Source organism: Electrophorus electricus, chromosome 1 (assembly GCF_041902795.1).
Source record: "Electrophorus electricus isolate QZ-2024a chromosome 1, ASM4190279v1, whole genome shotgun sequence".
NCBI classification, from domain to species: domain Eukaryota; kingdom Metazoa; phylum Chordata; class Actinopteri; order Gymnotiformes; family Gymnotidae; genus Electrophorus; species Electrophorus electricus.
In genome coordinates this window covers 14648701-14667329 of record NC_137497.1, presented here as the reverse complement: position 1 = coordinate 14667329, position 18629 = coordinate 14648701, and the positions used below count along the sequence as shown (strand labels likewise).

The following is an 18629-nucleotide window of genomic DNA, read 5'->3' as shown; positions in this document are numbered from 1 at the left end:
CGCTGGACACGCACGCATACACAGGCAGAGCACCAACCATCGCTGGACACGCACGCATACACAGGCAGAGCACCAACCATCGCTGGACACGCACGCATACACAGGCAGAGCACCAACCATCGCTGGACACGCACGCATACACAGGCAGAGCACCAACCATCGCTGGACACGCATAGACAGGCAGAGCACCAACCATCGCTGGACACGCATAGACAGGCAGAGCACCAACCATCGCTGGACACGCATAGACAGGCAGAGCACCAACCATCGCTGGACACGCATAGACAGGCAGAGCACCAACCATCGCTGGACACGCATAGACAGGCAGAGCACCAACCATCGCTGGACACGCATAGACAGGCAGAGCACCAACCATAGCTGGACACGCATAGACAGGCAGAGCACCAACCATAGCTGGACACGCATAGACAGGCAGAGCACCAACCATAGCTGGACACGCATAGACAGGCAGAGCACCAACCATAGCTGGACACGCATAGACAGGCAGAGCACCAACCATAGCTGGACATGCATAGACAGGCAGAGCACCAACCATAGCTGGACATGCATAGACAGGCAGAGCACCAACCATAGCTGGACATGCATAGACAGGCAGAGCACCAACCATAGCTGGACATGCATAGACAGGCAGAGCACCAACCATAGCTGGACATGCATAGACAGGCAGAGCACCAACCATAGCTGGACATGCATAGACAGGCAGAGCACCAACCATAGCTGGACATGCATAGACAGGCAGAGCACCAACCATAGCTGGACATGCATAGACAGGCAGAGCACCAACCATAGCTGGACATGCATAGACAGGCAGAGCACCAACCATAGCTGGACATGCATAGACAGGCAGAGCACCAACCATAGCTGGACATGCATAGACAGGCAGAGCACCAACCATAGCTGGACATGCATAGACAGGCAGAGCACCAACCATAGCTGGACATGCATAGACAGGCAGAGCACCAACCATAGCTGGACATGCATAGACAGGCAGAGCACCAACCATAGCTGGACATGCATAGACAGGCAGAGCACCAACCATAGCTGGACATGCATAGACAGGCAGAGCACCAACCATAGCTGGACATGCATAGACAGGCAGAGCACCAACCATAGCTGGACATGCATAGACAGGCAGAGCACCAACCATAGCTGGACATGCATAGACAGGCAGAGCACCAACCATAGCTGGACATGCATAGACAGGCAGAGCACCAACCATAGCTGGACATGCATAGACAGGCAGAGCACCAACCATAGCTGGACATGCATAGACAGGCAGAGCACCAACCATAGCTGGACATGCATAGACAGGCAGAGCACCAACCATAGCTGGACATGCATAGACAGGCAGAGCACCAACCATAGCTGGACATGCATAGACAGGCAGAGCACCAACCATAGCTGGACATGCATAGACAGGCAGAGCACCAACCATAGCTGGACATGCATAGACAGGCAGAGCACCAACCATAGCTGGACATGCATAGACAGGCAGAGCACCAACCATAGCTGGACATGCATAGACAGGCAGAGCACCAACCATAGCTGGACATGCATAGACAGGCAGAGCACCAACCATAGCTGGACATGCATAGACAGGCAGAGCACCAACCATAGCTGGACATGCATAGACAGGCAGAGCACCAACCATAGCTGGACATGCATAGACAGGCAGAGCACCAACCATAGCTGGACATGCATAGACAGGCAGAGCACCAACCATAGCTGGACATGCATAGACAGGCAGAGCACCAACCATAGCTGGACATGCATAGACAGGCAGAGCACCAACCATAGCTGGACATGCATAGACAGGCAGAGCACCAACCATAGCTGGACATGCATAGACAGGCAGAGCACCAACCATAGCTGGACATGCATAGACAGGCAGAGCACCAACCATAGCTGGACATGCATAGACAGGCAGAGCACCAACCATAGCTGGACATGCATAGACACAGAGCACCAACCATAGCTGGACATGCATAGACACAGAGCACCAACCATAGCTGGACATGCATAGACACAGAGCACCAACCATAGCTGGACATGCATAGACACAGAGCACCAACCATAGCTGGACATGCATAGACACAGAGCACCAACCATAGCTGGACATGCATACACACAGAGCACCAACCATAGCTGGACATGCATACACACAGAGCACCAACCATAGCTGGACATGCATACACACAGAGCACCAACCATAGCTGGACATGCATACACACAGAGCACCAACCATAGCTGGACATGCATACACACAGAGCACCAACCATAGCTGGACATGCATACACACAGAGCACCAACCATAGCTGGACATGCATACACACAGAGCACCAACCATAGCTGGACATGCATACACACAGAGCACCAACCATAGCTGGACATGCATACACACAGAGCACCAACCATAGCTGGACATGCATACACACAGAGCACCAACCATAGCTGGACATACATACACACAGAGCACCAACCATAGCTGGACATACATACACACAGAGCACCAACCATAGCTGGACATACATACACACTGAGCACCAACCATAGCTGGACATGCATACACACAGAGCACCAACCATAGCTGGACATACATACACACAGAGCACCAACCATAGCTGGACATACATACACACTGAGCACCAACCATAGCTGGACATACATACACACTGAGCACCAACCATCCCTGGATATACATACACAAAGCACCAACCATCCCTGGACATACATACACAAAGCACCAACCATCCCTGGACATACATACACAAAGCACCAACCATCCCTGGACATACATACACAAAGCACCAACCATCCCTGGACATACATAGACACAGAGCACCAACCATCACAGAACATACATACACACACACAGTACCAACCACCACTGAACAAATACATTCAAAGAGGACAATTTAGAATATACAATCAACCTAACTTCCATATTTATGTACTGTGAGAGGAAACCAGAGACCCTGGAGGAAACCCCCATTGACACAGGAAGCATTAATTTGCATAATGATGGATCTCAATTTGCATATATTGAATAATGTATGTTTGAACATAGTGGTGGAGATTTGAAACGCTATTCTGTAAAGAAGGTGGGGCGATTACATAACCACTTCTGAAAACTGCATAAAAATGTGTGTTGTGTGTGATTGTTAGACATATTCCAGACTATGCCTCGTTTGTAATATTGAGCTCAGAATAAAGATGAGACTGGCTATTCTCTTCAATTAATTCCAGAGTCTGCATCTTTATTTTCTATTTAAAGTTTACTTAATGAAATTACTGGAATGTGGGAAAAATTTAGGAATGACAAGACTCATGTTTAGTATGTGATCTAAAGACCACTGGTGCTTGAATTAACTGTGTAATGCAGTAATGCCCCTAGTGGGCCTACCAGTGGGCCCACCGGTGGGCCCAAACTGGCATACTTAAATCACTTGATTTAAGTGCATTTATCAACATAACATTTCTTAGGACTAATACAAGTACCTGCTTACCAACTTTCAGCCGTCTACATACATCCGTTCGCCAGAAATCCCACGCTGAATACACCGTGTGCACTGTTGTGCCAGGCCTTTTAATTGGCCTTTTAACCCCCTTATGCACCAACGCCCCCTAGCGGGCCAGTGGGCAGGCCCAAACTGTCATGCTCAAATAAATTACTTGATAACATCGAATATTCTTAAAGGACAGTACATTTATTAACATAACATTTCTTAGGACTAATACCTGCTTACCGATTTTCAGATGTCTACATGCATCCGCTCGCCAGAAATTGCACACTGAAGACACCGCATTTTTCGAGTAAAATTTCCACAAAAATGTGCCTGTCCTTTTAAGTTGCCTTTTAAAACATCCTTCCGGTATAAGATAAGTTCAGATTTTGTCATAGTAAATTCAATTACCATCAAAACAACTGCCTGACATGTTTAAATGGTCTACAGAGTGTTAGTAAGGTTCTTTAATTGCATGCTTACTTCTTTGCGTAGAAACAAAGTTTTTCTTTCGTTTCGGTTCCTTCGTAACAAACCCAAACTACGCAAGCCTTTGGTTAACTGAAAATGCATGCTACTGACATAAAACTGTTGCTGAATAGAGCGTTAGTCCCCCCTTTTCTATTTTATATTGATTTCTATTGACCATTGCCGTGCCATTGTCTTGGGGTGACAGCAATTCACACCTATGTGTGAAGGGGGAAGGGGCGGGTGACTAGCATTTACTTCCAGGTGTTTCCAAGTGTTTCTATGGCCATCCGTGTGATTGGCTGCTGATTCATCAAATAGAGGAGGCTTAGACGAAAACGTAGACCCCTCGGTCGCCTTATTTAGTCATCCCTTTAATGTTTAAAGACCTGCGTACTGTGTACTGTTGTTAGCAGATAGCATAGTGCATCAGTTTGGTGCTGTTTGGCACTGTTTGGTGCTGTTTGGCGAAACTCGTACAACCATAAGAATGATTTGATGATTTTGCCAATACATTTGGACATCATGGAAATGAAGAGGTTTATTTTAGCTGAAGTTTATGTGGAGTTGTTTGGGTGCTGCTAGCATAGATTAGCTTTGCTGCTAGCATGGACAAGCATCAATGTTTGCATAGCAAATCACCGGATGTTTCCATTCACTGCTGGAAAATTCGTAATCTTGCTACATGTAATTTAGTGCATGAGTTAAAATGAATCTCCAGCATCAATAGACACATTATACACCCAAAAATCAGAGGTGTTTTATTTATTTATTTATTTACATTTTCTTCTGTATTAGATGAGCTCATATGGAACCTAAATGATGGACAAATAAGCCTGGATGTGAATGGATGTCTTGTCCCAAGTGTCTACTTCAAATTGAATCCTGAATGATCATTGTGCTATGTGTACAATTTCAGGTAACTAGTGTTAAAGTGAAAAAGTACAAATGGTTCAAAAATGATCTTAAATCTGCAGGTGTATAGACAGGGCTCTGGGTATAGGAAAGACTCAGCTTCAGCTTGTAACCATACTTTATGGTCCTAATATTATCTCATAACTGTAACCATACTTTAGACTTAATCCTCTCATAACATCTCATAATTAACTTGTCATAATCCTATCTCATTATTGTTAAATTTCAGTTAAATTTGAACCAGACTTTAAAATTCTCTTATTAACATGTAAAGCACTAAATGGTCTGGTTTTCAGTATCTGAGTGAACCTGCTGTATACTATCTCACCTAATATGTTTACAGAGCAATTTATCAGGTAGTACCACAGTGGAACATTACTCCTGAACAGTGTTTCCAGCTGGTGGACCCCTACAGTTCCAGTTGAGCTTACAATATACATCTGTAATTCACAAACAGGCCCCTTAACTTCACAATACCCCTTAACAGCCTAAACACACACATTGAGTTTACACTACACATCTGTAATTCACAAACAGGCCCCTTAACTTCACAATACCCCCTAACAGCCTAAACACACACATTGAGTTTACACTACACATCTGTAATTCACAAACAGTCCCCTTAACTTCACAATACCCCTTAACAGCCTAAACACACACATTGAGTTTACACTACACATCTGTAATTCACAAACATGCCCCTTAACTTCACAATACCCCTTAACAGCCTAAACACACACATTGAGTTTACACTACACATCTGTAATTCACAAACAGTCCCCTTTACTTTACAATACCCCTCACCAGCCTAAACACACACATTGAGTTTACACTACACATCTGTAATTCACAAACAGGCCCCTTAACTTCACAATACCCCTTAACAGCCTAAACGCACACATTGAGTTTACACTACACATCTGTAATTCACAAACAGTCCCCTTTACTTTACAATACCCCTCACCAGCCTAAACACATGCTAATTCATGTTTATTTATGCTCCTTTTATAACAAGTCTCATTCAGGGGTGACAAACCAACTAATGGTTCCTAACTTTCAAACATGAATTTTCAATGACTTATAACCTTAAAATCTTAAATGTGAAAGTAATTCCATACAAATCTGCTAAAATAGACTGTCCTAGAATAAACATCTGTTAGATAGTATGTGTAACACTATGTACTTACTGTCCTACACCAATGTGTGAAGGGGGAAGGGGGAGGGAGGGTGACTAGCATTTACTTCCAGGCATTTCCAAGAGTTTTCAGGGCAAGCTGCTTGATTGACAGCAGTTTCATCAAATAGAGGAGGCTTAGATGAAAACGTAGACCCCTCACTTGCCTTGTTTAGTCATCCCTTTAATGCTTAAAGGTCTGCGCACTGTGTACTGTCAGTGCTTCAGTTTTAGTATGTGTAACACTATGTACTGTTAGACTATGTATAACCTGTTAGACTATCAGTTTCAATATATATATTCTCTGTCGCTGTTCACACACACACACACACACACACACACACACACACACGCACACAATATATATATTATCTGTCTCTGTTAAAAAAAAAATACAGAGCTGCTTGCTGAACACTCCTGTGTCTTGACTGAATGTGGCTTTCTGAGTGTTTGCCAGAGAAACCAGTGGGACTTTTGAATTACAGAATGACAGTCATGTGTTGCATTCCAACTGGTAGGAAGACACTGCAGTCATTCTGGAATGCACTGGTCTGCTCTTAAGATAAAGGCTTGTCTGTTCTTTAATGTTGTGGCTGTCAGAAAAGCCATTCCCCAAAGTTCACCATTCAAAATATACTTACAGTACAACCTTTTACCACTAGAAATGAAAATTGTTGTTCACTTTGCTCTGACTGAGAAATACATTCACATAATTTGATTAGTTACAGAAAGAGCTTCAACAATAAAAAACCTTTCCAATTAAAATTATTAATCCAAAAGATACTTACAGAGCTCGCCTGGTGTTTTTCAACACTGGAAATAATTCCCTCAGTCCTTTATCTGATGGCCTGAATTTCTTCAGCTCAAATTTCTCTTGAATCTCCTCTGACATCAGCAGCACAAACACCAGAGCTGAACACTGTGTAGATGAAAGTGTCTGTGTTGAGAGGTCTCTGGAGTTCAGGAAGGTCTGTATTTCACTTGTCAGAGAGTTGTCTTTCAGTTCACTCAAGCAGTGGAACAGATTGATAGTCTCTTCAAAGGATTTTGTTCTCTTGATGGTTTTCTTGATGTAGTTCACAGTCTCCTCTAAACTCTCTTCTCTGATGTCCAGTTCTGGGTGTAGACTTTTCAGGAGCCTCTGATTGGACTGCAGTGAGAGGCCGAAGAGGAAACGGAGGAAAAGGTCCAGGTGCCCATTTTCACTCCTCATGGCCTTACCTACTGCTGTCCTGAGCAGATCACACAGTCTGTGTTTTAACTTCCACTTAATTTTCTCCAGTGGGGTTTTAAGGAGTGGGTTGCCTTCATCCCTGAATGTTAGGAACACAAATACAGCAGCAAGAAACTCCTGGAAGCTTAAATGCACAAAGCTGTAGATCTTCCCCTCCTGTTTAAAAATTTGCGTACAAATTCCAGAGTACACTAAAGCCTCACAGACATCAATACCACATTCTTCCAGATCTTTCTCATAGAACAGAAGTTGTCCTTTTTGCAGCTGAAGAAAGGCTAACTTTCCAAGCTTCACAATATCCAGCACCTCTGCTCTTTTTGTCTCAGATGAAACTGCATTGTTGGTGCTTTGCTTTGTGTTGTATTTCTTAGTCTTTTGATCTGTGAAAAACAGCAGGAAATGTAGGTACATTTCTGTCAGAGTTGTTGGAGCATTTTTCATGTCCACACCTTCCTTCAGCATTTTCTGAAACACGGTGGCTGAGATCCTGCAGACAACAGGTATGTGACACAAGATATGAAGGCTTCTTGCAGTCTTAATGTGTGATATAATTCTGCTGGCTTGATCTTCATCTCTGATTCTCTTCCTGAAGTACTCCTCCTTCTGTGGGTCATTGAATCCACGGATTTCTGTAACAGGGTTAAAGTATTGGTCATTTATCTTACTGACTGCTGCAGGTCGTGAAGTGATCCAGAGGAGAGCAGAAGGAAGCAGTTCTCCATTTATGAGGTTGGTTATTAGTTTATCAAGAGTAGTCTTTTCATTCACATTAGATACCTTCTTCTGATGAAGATCTAGAAGAATTCTACTTTCATCCAATCCATCCAGTATGAAAAGCAGCCTATGTTTTTCATTTAATATCTCCTTTTCTTCTCCAGAACAGAGCTCTTTATGGAAGTAAAGAAGTAGTTCTGAGAGGCTGTACTTTTCATCCTTAATCAAGTTCAGCTCTCGAAATGGGAGGTATATGATGAAATCTATGTCCTGGTTGCACTTCTCTTCAGCCCAGTCAAGAATGAACTTGTGTACAGAGACTGTTTTTCCCACTCCAGCTATTCCCAATGTCAGGACTTTAGTACCATGCTTCTTTTTAGTAGACTGCACTTTGAAGAGGTCACTGAGTGTGATTGGTGTTTCTTCTGTTTTGGGGTAGAATTCCTCCACCTGTCTCACTTCATGCTTTGTGTTCACTCCTCCTGTGCATCCTTTGATCATGTAAACTTCAGTGTAAGTGTCTTTTATAGGCACACGATCACATTCTAGTGGAGCCTCCTCATACAACTTCTCAAATTTTTCCTTATATTTTATTTTCATTCTCCTACTACTGAGATCACTTTTTCTTCCACCTGTTAAAAAGTTGGAAGAAAACGTTGTGATTCATATAGCCTGTGAATAAGAAAAGTGCCTGTTTAGTATAGTTTCAAAATGTTAACTTTATATCATGTTCTCTCTGAAGTTTGTTTATCACTGTAGAGTAGAATAACTATCAGTAGTAGTAACAAATAAGGAGACATCAAAAAGACTCCAAATGAGAGTCAAAGTTTTGATTATTGTTATGAGATAGAACATTCTGTAATGGCTCAGTGAGTCCTTAACTGAATCAAGCTGGATTTTAGTTCTTACTTTCTGCAGCTTTGCTTTGCCTTCTCTCTTTGGTCAGTGCTACCTCCATTAGTTTATAACCACGGAGTGTGTACAGGGCTTTACTTGTGCACTAACTGTCTTATGTATGCTGGGCTGTAACAGGTTATATATGTCTACCAGTGTTCAGTGTGTTAATGAAGAAGTACTGAAACACTAAGGGAGAGGTGATGTGTCTACCAGTGCTCAGTGTGTTAATGAAGAGGTACTGAAACACTAAGCGAGAGGTAATGTGTCTACCAGTGTTTAGTGTGTTAATGAAGCGGTACTGAAACACTAAGGGAGAGGTGACGTGTCTACCAGTGCTCAGTGTGCTAATGAAGAGGTACTGAAACACTAAGGGAGAGGTGACGTGCCTACCAGTGCTCAGTGTGTTAATGAAGAGGTGCTAAAACACTCAGGGAGAGGTGTTGGGTCTACCAGTGCTCAGTGTGTTAATTAAGAGGTACTGAAACATTAAGGGAGAGGTGAAGTGTCTACCAGTGCTCAGTGTGAAGAGGTATTTTGTTCTTCATTGTTTGTATTGTTTCTGCTGTGCTGGATATCAACCAGAGGAGGACTCCCCCCATTATTTGTTTTGTCTCCCCTGAATGAGATTTGTTATGAAAAGAGCATAAATGAACATGATGCGTTTAGGCTGGGGAGAGATTTCTCACTACTATTGTGCTTTAACCTTCACAGTTCTGGTATGTAATAGAATTATTAAAAAAAAAAAAGTTTGTGCTGCCTTCAATAAAGATTTAAGTAGCTAGATCCAGGAAACTGCAATTCTTTTAGACTGTGTAATTATATTAACAGGTGTAACAACATTAAAGCTGTGCAGTAATTTTGAGATTTAATTATTGCCTGAACTATAATGTTGTGCAGTATCTGAGGGACTGTTTAATAACTGCAGTCTGACAGAAGTGTATGTAATGTATGTGATGTGTGTATGTGAATGATGTGAATGAGTAGTGTGTGTATGTGAATGATGATAGTAGTGTATGTGATGTATATGAATGATGACAGTAGTGTATGTGATGTGAGTATGTGAATGATGACAGTAGTGTATGTGATGTATGTCTGTGAATGACGACAGTAGTGTATGTGATGTGTGTATGTGAATGATGGCAGTAGTATATGTGATATTCATGTTGTTTAAAGTTGTAATATAATCTCATGCCTAAAGGTGTGACTGGGTTGAATTTACCTGCTGGAGTCTTAGCAGTCTTCTCTCCACCTGTGAGAGAAGACATCAGAGTAAAGAACAGAAAATATAAAACACAAAACCTACTTTATTAACTGTGAGTCCTGTGTGCATTTTTTGGTTGTGACTGCTATGTTTGAGAAGACCTGGACATTTGTTATTATGCATTTTGTAAGTTATACAGTCTGTGCCAAACACATTGTTCATCATTACTGGACTACATTTGTGATTTGCTCATGTTTAAACTGAGACTGACATCACTTTTCTCATTGTTGCTAATGAACATTTCTTATTCAAAACATATTGTTTGCAATGTTTGTTTATTAATATACCAGATTATTTTGAATTTTGTCTCATTCTACTTTGTAAATTAACTAAGCATTGTTTTCAACTTCACTCTTTGTCTATTGAGTTCACTAACAAAACAAAACCAAATGCTATGAGCATATAAAATCCTGAAATAGTGAGTTTAAAAAGTGAACATGATTTCACCTGCTTTATTTTCACTGTGTTGGATTCTCAGGGTCTCAGCCAGTTGGTTGTGGTTCATCTTCTTCAGGGTGATCAGTGTGATCTTCACAGCTCCATCTGGGTCATATTTCTGCACCATCTTGTCCACAGTGTCAAGTCTGTCTGTATTCTCCAGATGAGATTTTGGGATGCGTTTGTCATCTTCTACACTGTTGGTCAGATGCCACTGGAACTTCTTTAGGTCCTCTATCTTCAGCTCCTCTAGAATGTCCAGCAGTAGTTTTGAAATGTTGTCCATCCTGACTCTAGACAACAGACTCCAGATTACTGAAGGTTCACAAACATGTTCAATGGTTTATGTTCACAGTGCAGGAATAGACAGAGGAGTGAATGTGAGTGTGTTGGGTGAAGTGTGCTGTGTGAGGGATGTGGAGAGGAGTGAATGTGTGTTGGGTGAAGTGTGCTGTGTGAGTGATGTGGAGAGGACTGAGTAAAGTGTTGATGTGTGTTCACTGGGTTTTACCTGTTTGTCATCTCTCACTACCGCTGTGTGGGTCTGTTATGAAAACACTGATAGTCTGAGGTCATACAGTCTGCTTGTTTTACTCTGAATACACATATTTAAATTCACATTTAAATTAGTGGGGCAGTTATTGATGATCTGCCCATCACTAATGTCACATGACTATAATAGATTATTTATTTTTACACAAACGGCACCATGGACATTGAAATGCCCATCAGTGACCACAAGATGGCAGTATAGAAACACATTTACAGACAGAAAAACATTGATTACGAAACAGCCTTACTGGTGGGGAAGGAGTTAATAGGCTTTCACAATTAAGAAAAAGCATTGGAATGTTACTGAATAAGATGTGAAATTCCGAGTGATACAATGAGATGATTTTCAAAGTTGTGTGATACACAAAATCAAACTATATATTTAGTTATCAGAGAACAGGCCTGTGAGGGTGAGATGGGAGTGATTAGATAACAGGCCTGTGAGGGTGAGATGGGAGTGATCACAGAACAGACCTGTGAGGGTGAGATGGGAGTGATCAGAGAACAGGCCTGTGAGGGTGAGATGGGAGTGATCAGAGAACAGGCCTGTGAGGGTGAGATGGCAGCCCACAGACTGCTGCTGGAAGGAGAACCAACCAACATGGAGGACCAGATGTGACAGGGATACAGACACTACACTGCCATACACCCAATCAACATGGAGGACAAGACTGTATGTGTATATGTATGTGTAATCAGACTGTATGTGTAGTACTGTAGACTGAGGTATGACCTGCACAATACTAATGGATGTGCCTTACAGTGCATTTGCACTGTTCTGGTGCAGACACACAGCACACAGCCCACCCAATACACAACACATAGCCCATGGGCCAGATTCACAATACACAACACAACTAACAGCCTGTGGGTCTGACAGCCCAGTGACACTCAAACTGACTCAACAAAAATATATATATAAAAATTATGTATTCTTACTCAAATTCATCACAAATTCAATGAGACAGTTTAATGAATATGTGAAACAGTGCCCCCTAGTGATTAGTTTCAAACATTGGAATTGTTCTCCTGACTTGTTTTCTCTTGGTTGTTCATGACCAATCTGAAACAACATTCAACTGAAACACAGCAGCAATAAACAGGTTAATCCACATTATTTCAGAGGTTGCACGTGTTTATCAAAAAGAAGTAGTAGTTACGAGTAAAAAATGTTGATCTTAAACACAGGAAATTTAACCCAGAAACAAATATGTGAGGAAGTATGTAAACATGTAATGAAAATGTTTGTGGCTCTGTTATAGGTGTCTGCGTGAAATCGACCCTTGGTACAATAGTTATTAAAATCTGACAATTGTGATGGAGTTACCCAGTAAGAAAACTGATTTATCGAGGATTTAATAAGGATTCATTTGTTCACACACATTTACAGACACTCTTCTCCAGAGTGGCTTACATGTGTATCAGTGTGACAGTACGTGTGCACCCTGTGAATCAAATGCAAGATGTAGGTGTTACTAGCACCCTAATTTCTTTACTTAAGGTCAGAGCCTTACCTGAGTTACAGGAGACCACACAACCAGCAGAGTCTTGGTAAATGTCTTAGTTTATCTGTTATGGTGCATCTTTGCAGACCTGTAGAAAACAACAGAGAAAATCTGTATGAAGATTTCAGAAAGTGTTAGTGTCTTGAGGGGGATCAAAAGACTGTATGTTATATCCAGTATATACACACATACAGACAGTAAAGACAGCTATATATCATATACAGTATATACACACATACAGACAGTAAAGACAGCTATATATCATATAAAGTATATACACACATACAGACAGTAAAGACAGTTGTAAGTCATTTCCAGAATATACATACAGACAGTAAAGATACATGTATGTCATATACAGTATATATACACACATACAGACAATAAAGACAGTTGTACGTCAAATACAAGTATATACATACAGACAGTAAAGACAGCGGAATGTAATATGCAGTATGTACATACAGACAGTAAAGACAGCTGTAAGTCAGATACACATACATATAAACACACAGACAATAAAGACAGGTGTATGTCATATACAGTATAAACATACATAAAGACTATAATGACAGCTGTATGTCACATACAGTACATACATACAGACAGTAGACAGCTGTATGTCTTATACAGTATATACACACAGACAGTAAATACAGCTGTATGTCATTTACAGTATATACATACAGACAGTAAATACAGCTGTATGTCAAATAATGTATAATGTCACGTTCAGTCCCTTCCATCTTCCGTGTTCCGTGTTTTCCTTGTCTTGTGTTTAGTTCCGTTCCATAGTTTCGTTTTGTGCTCACCTTGTTTGATTGCTTACACCTGTCCCTCGTTTCTAGTTTTGGTGAAATTCATGCATTTAATCCCTGTTGTGTGCCTTGGTTGTTGCTGTTCATTGTTTGAATGATTTGTGTATGTGTTTAGTTCATTGAATGTTTGCATGTTTATTTTTATGGTTTTGTTGGTTTGTACTCCGTGTTTCTTAGCCATGAGTTTTCCCTAGCCTTAGTTATAGCCTGCTTCCCAGTTTGCCTTCGTGTGTTTATTTTGTCTACTTATATATCCCCGTGCTCTCCGTGTTGGCTCTTTGAGCCTAGACTACGATAACAACTCTGATTTTGGATTTGGGCATAATAAATCTCGCTCCTCTCCGCACATGCGTCCGCCTCCTTATCGCTCAACATTACATATAAATATACATACAGACTATAAAGACAGCGGTATATTATATACAGTATATACATCACACATCCAGACAATAAAGACATACTGTATATAAACATATACAGACAATAGAAGACAGCTGTATGTCATATACATTATATACATGCAGACAGTAAAGACAGCTATGTCATATACAGTATAAATATACAAACAGACAATAGACAGCTGTATGTCATATACAGAATATACATCATACATACAGACAGTAAAGACAGCTATGTCATATACAGTATGAACATACATACAGACAATAAACAGCTGTAGGCCATACATTATACATACGGACAATAAAGACAGCTGAGTGTCATATACAGTATAAAGAATACATAAAGACTGTAATGACAGCTGTATGTCACATACAGTACATACATACAGACAGTAAAGACAGCTGTATGTCTTATACAGTATATACACACAAACAGACAATAAAGACAGCTCTATGTCATAACGTATACACACACAAACCGACAGTAATGGTACCTGTAGGCCATACATTATACATACGGACAATAAAGACAGCTGAGTGTCATATACAATATATACACACAGACAATAAACACAGCTGTATGTCATATACAGTATATACATACAGACAGTAAAGACAGCTGTATGTCGAATACTGTATAAATATACATAAAGACAATAAAGACAGCCGTATGTCATATACAGTATATACATACAGACTGTAAAGACAGCTATGCAATATACAGTATAAACATAAATACAGACAGTAATGGTAGCTCTATGTCATATACAGTATATACATCACACATCCTGACAATAAAGACAGTTGTATGTCATATACTGTATATAAACATATAAAGACAATAGAAGACAGCTGTATGTCATATACAGTATATACATACATACAGACAATAAAGACAGCTGTATGTCATATACAGAATATACATCATACATATAGACATTAAAGACAGCTGTGTCACAGTATATCCACACATACAGACACTAAAGACAGCTGTATGTCATATGCATTATATACACAGACAGTAAATACAGCTGTATGTCAAATACAGTATATATGTAGACAGACAATAAAGACAGGTGTATATCATATACAGTATATACATGCATACTGTGGTGGAAATTCAATGAAACAGGGAGTCAGATGTGGATAATAAACAGACAATAAAGACAGCTGTATGTCATATACAGAATATATTTACAGACAGTAAAGACAGCTGTATGTCATATACTGTATAAACATAGATGATTTTCTGGATATATGGCTTGTACTTTGAATTACATCTATGGACTACGTGTGTTCTCTAATAAACTGCATTCCCCATACTGTGACTCTGTCTCCGCTTGCGCTCAGAACATTTCAAAGACATATGGAAAGTTCACATACATTTCTAAAGAGGGACTCTCAGAACTGTTCAGGTTGCGGAACCTGTTACATTCACTGAGGGAAACTGTGGATTCATAGTCCACACAATCAAATATCTTGTAGGATACATTAGAATTAATAAAGAATATTTTCCTTATTTGAGTTTGGTCTTGTTGCAACACTTTGTACAGGAAAGGTTCAAATCCAGTAGTCCAGGTATGTGGACTTTCCTGCAGATCTAGGTATTCTTGGATGTGAATTTGTCCTTAAGTTCATTCTGAACTTGTCCAGAATGCAGCAGCATGACTGGTCTTCAATTTTCTGAAGTTCACATTACTCCACTGCTGTGCTCCTTTCATTGACTTCCAGTAGCTGTACGCATCAGATTTAAAGCCTTGATGCTTGCCTACAAAGTCAAAAATGGACCAGCCCCTTCATACAAGAGGTCAATGGTCCTTGATTCGTACCTTGAGTACTTCGAACCTCAAGTAAGGTTTGGCTTGAAATACCGTGCTTCAGGTCTCATGGAAGACAAGCAACTAGACTATTTTCTGTCCTGGCTCCAAGATGGTGGAATAAACTCCCACTTGCTGTCCGGACAGCAGAGTCCCTTGCAGTCTTCAACCGCAGACTGAAGACCCAACTATTTGTGGAATATTTAAATGACAACTGACCCTGAGTAAATTAGTACTTATTGTAGGGTATTGTTTATTACACTGATGTTGTTTAACAAACCCTAGCACTTATTGTGTATTACACTTATCATTGTTTAAGATAGACCTTATGTATTTTGTACTTGTAGGCATCAGCAGTGATCCCTGTATTCTAGATCATTGGTATCTTGGACTCTAACCTACTGTACTGGCTAGGATGTTTTCTATGAGTAAATGACAAAGCAATTTTGCAAGTCATTCTGGATAAGAGCATCTTCTAAATACTATAATTACTGTAAATGTAAATATGATAGGCTTTCTGAATCTGGCCACATGGTTGGTTTTAGGAATCTGGCCGTATGATTGCTATTAGGAATCTGGCCATATAATTGGTATTAGGAATCTGGCCGTATGACTGGTTTTAGGAATGTGGCTAATGATTGGTATTAGGAATCTTACTGAAAGCCATAATTAATTACAGAGAGAAATACACAAGATTACAGCAATATCTATGAAGCATGGGAGCAGTGTTACCTTTACTGTTCAGTCTATAAGTCTTCAGGAAGAATGTCTGGATCTGTCTTCATCAGGATGTCCAGATTAATTAATTGTCAACACACTCACTTTAGCTACTGTTTCACTACTGAGTTTTCACTACTGTAGCAACATAACTGACCAATTGTTAATCATAACTGTTTATTACTACTATAAACACACCTGTACACACACTGTCTATTTCTTCACTGGAGTCCACCTGTACACATGCTCTGTTTCTTCACTGCAGTCCATCTGTACACACACTCTCTGTTTCTTTCCTGTTATGATCTGAACGATAATCTAGTTGCACCTTTTTTTTCTCTTTAGAAGGAGCCAAACCAGTATGAGCACATTTCAGTCCCATAACATCACAAGAGTGGAAGAACAAGTCTTGTTGTGAATATCATATCTCCCTCCATGTGTGTGTTTATACCATATGTCCATCTGTGTGTGCGTGTTGGGAAAAGAAGGAAGACACTAGAGCAGACATGGTGAGAACAGAAGACACAGGAAGACATGGAAGCAGATGCAGAAAACAAGAGAGAAACAACCATGATCACAGAGACAGACACAAATACAAATATGTAAACACCATGAATACTGTAAGAGGTGTATTAACACTGCGGGTGTTAACATCACTGTACAAGTGTTTAGATAACATTGGATGGGTAAAGTTAGCACTTCAGGTCACTACACTAACAGTGTAGGTTTTAATTCATACTGGGGATTTTTCTGTTTAAGTTCTGTTTGGAACTGAGACACAACCACTTGTCATCACCAGAAACCAGTTTAGCTGCTTGAAAAGAATGAAACACTTTCTATCAACATGTGTTGTGTGAGACAGAGAGAGAGCCATCATGGTGTAGTGCTGCTGTCACATGTCTGTGTGAGAGTGAGAGATGGTGAGAGAGAGACATAGGAGGAGTACAGAGAGAGAGAGAGAGAGAGAGAGAGAGAGAGAGAGAGAGAGAGAGAGAATATGAGCACTCAGATGATTTGGCTTCAGTTTTGTACAGTTTGGAATTTCTACACGGCAGTTTTCATTACCAGAAACCAGTTCAGCTGGTCTGTTTTTATCTTTTGTCTCTGAACCATGGTCTGAACACCTCAGGGGAGCTGTTAGCGTTTTAGCTCCAGTGGCAGAGTGAAGTGAAACTTTTCACCCTGTGATGGAGCTATCCTCCACCAGACTGTGTTCATATGGACTGTATGCATTTCTTTAGTTGTACAAGGTCTGCTGCAAAACCTGTGAGCTCCACCAGAGGACTCGAATAGTTGACGACGGTTGAGAGGTATATCGGATTCACCCCTTCTGCCTCTGTGTGACAAATTAACACACTGCATAAACTTTTAGAAATAAAGCAGCTCTTTTAACATATGGTAGACACACTCTAGAAAAGATTACCGTGCAACAATTCATTCAGCATAGGAACTGTTTTTGGTCTTCTCATATCTACAAATGAGAAGTAATAAAAAATTTAAATGATAAATAAATTACATAAAATGTATAAAGGTTCACAAATTAGAAATTACCTTGGTCAGCACTTTTCTCCACAGATTCAAGGAACTCGTGAAAGTTGGAACCTTAGAAACACAGAGTACAGAATTACAGACCGACTGATGTGTGAGCAGAAAGATTACCTTTATGGTAGCCCTCATACCTAAAGCACTCGCAAAGCATGTAATCTAAATGAACTGTGATCTTATTGTTTCAATTTTTTATAAATAGATTCACCCACTTTGAAGTTCAGGTTTTTCTCAAAAGGGTAGACTATACTGGATGACTATATTTTGTCTTGTTCTGTAACAGAAAATGTAAACATTTATATCCAAAGTATTACACAATAGAAATCAAAATTGTAATCTATTTAGCTAGCCATGAGAGTTAGAATAGCCGTATGATTTACATAATCAGAAAAATGTTACATGTACATACGTCTACATTTCAGTTGATCAAAATGGTTCACGTACATATAACTGGAACTCTATGATACAGCGGTCATATTTATCAATATATATAAATATATCAGCGGTTATATTTATCAATAACCATCAGAATATAGACATTTAACAGCATGTTACAATAACCTTTCCTAGCTAGCTCACAAAGAATAACTGTGACCTCTGACTACAGCGTGAGTGTGTGTGTGTGTCAGAGAGAAGGGCACTGAACAGA

The 18629-nt window shown here is 40.3% G+C and overlaps 1 protein-coding gene across 1 annotated transcript in view; it reads right to left on the bottom strand.

The window, feature by feature from the left end:
• The window catches only part of LOC145652009 (NACHT, LRR and PYD domains-containing protein 12-like), a 72970-nt gene extending 56287 nt beyond the window's left edge, over window positions 1-16683 (bottom strand). The window contains 6 exon segments of the mRNA XM_081700966.1: window positions 6870-8661; window positions 10146-10175; window positions 10635-10918; window positions 11137-12256; window positions 12692-12770; window positions 16451-16683. Coding sequence (XP_081557092.1) covers window positions 6870-8661; window positions 10146-10175; window positions 10635-10918; window positions 11137-11147 — 2117 coding nt within the window. The 5' untranslated portion in view covers window positions 11148-12256; window positions 12692-12770; window positions 16451-16683.
• Window positions 16684-18629: the final 1946 nt, after the last annotated feature.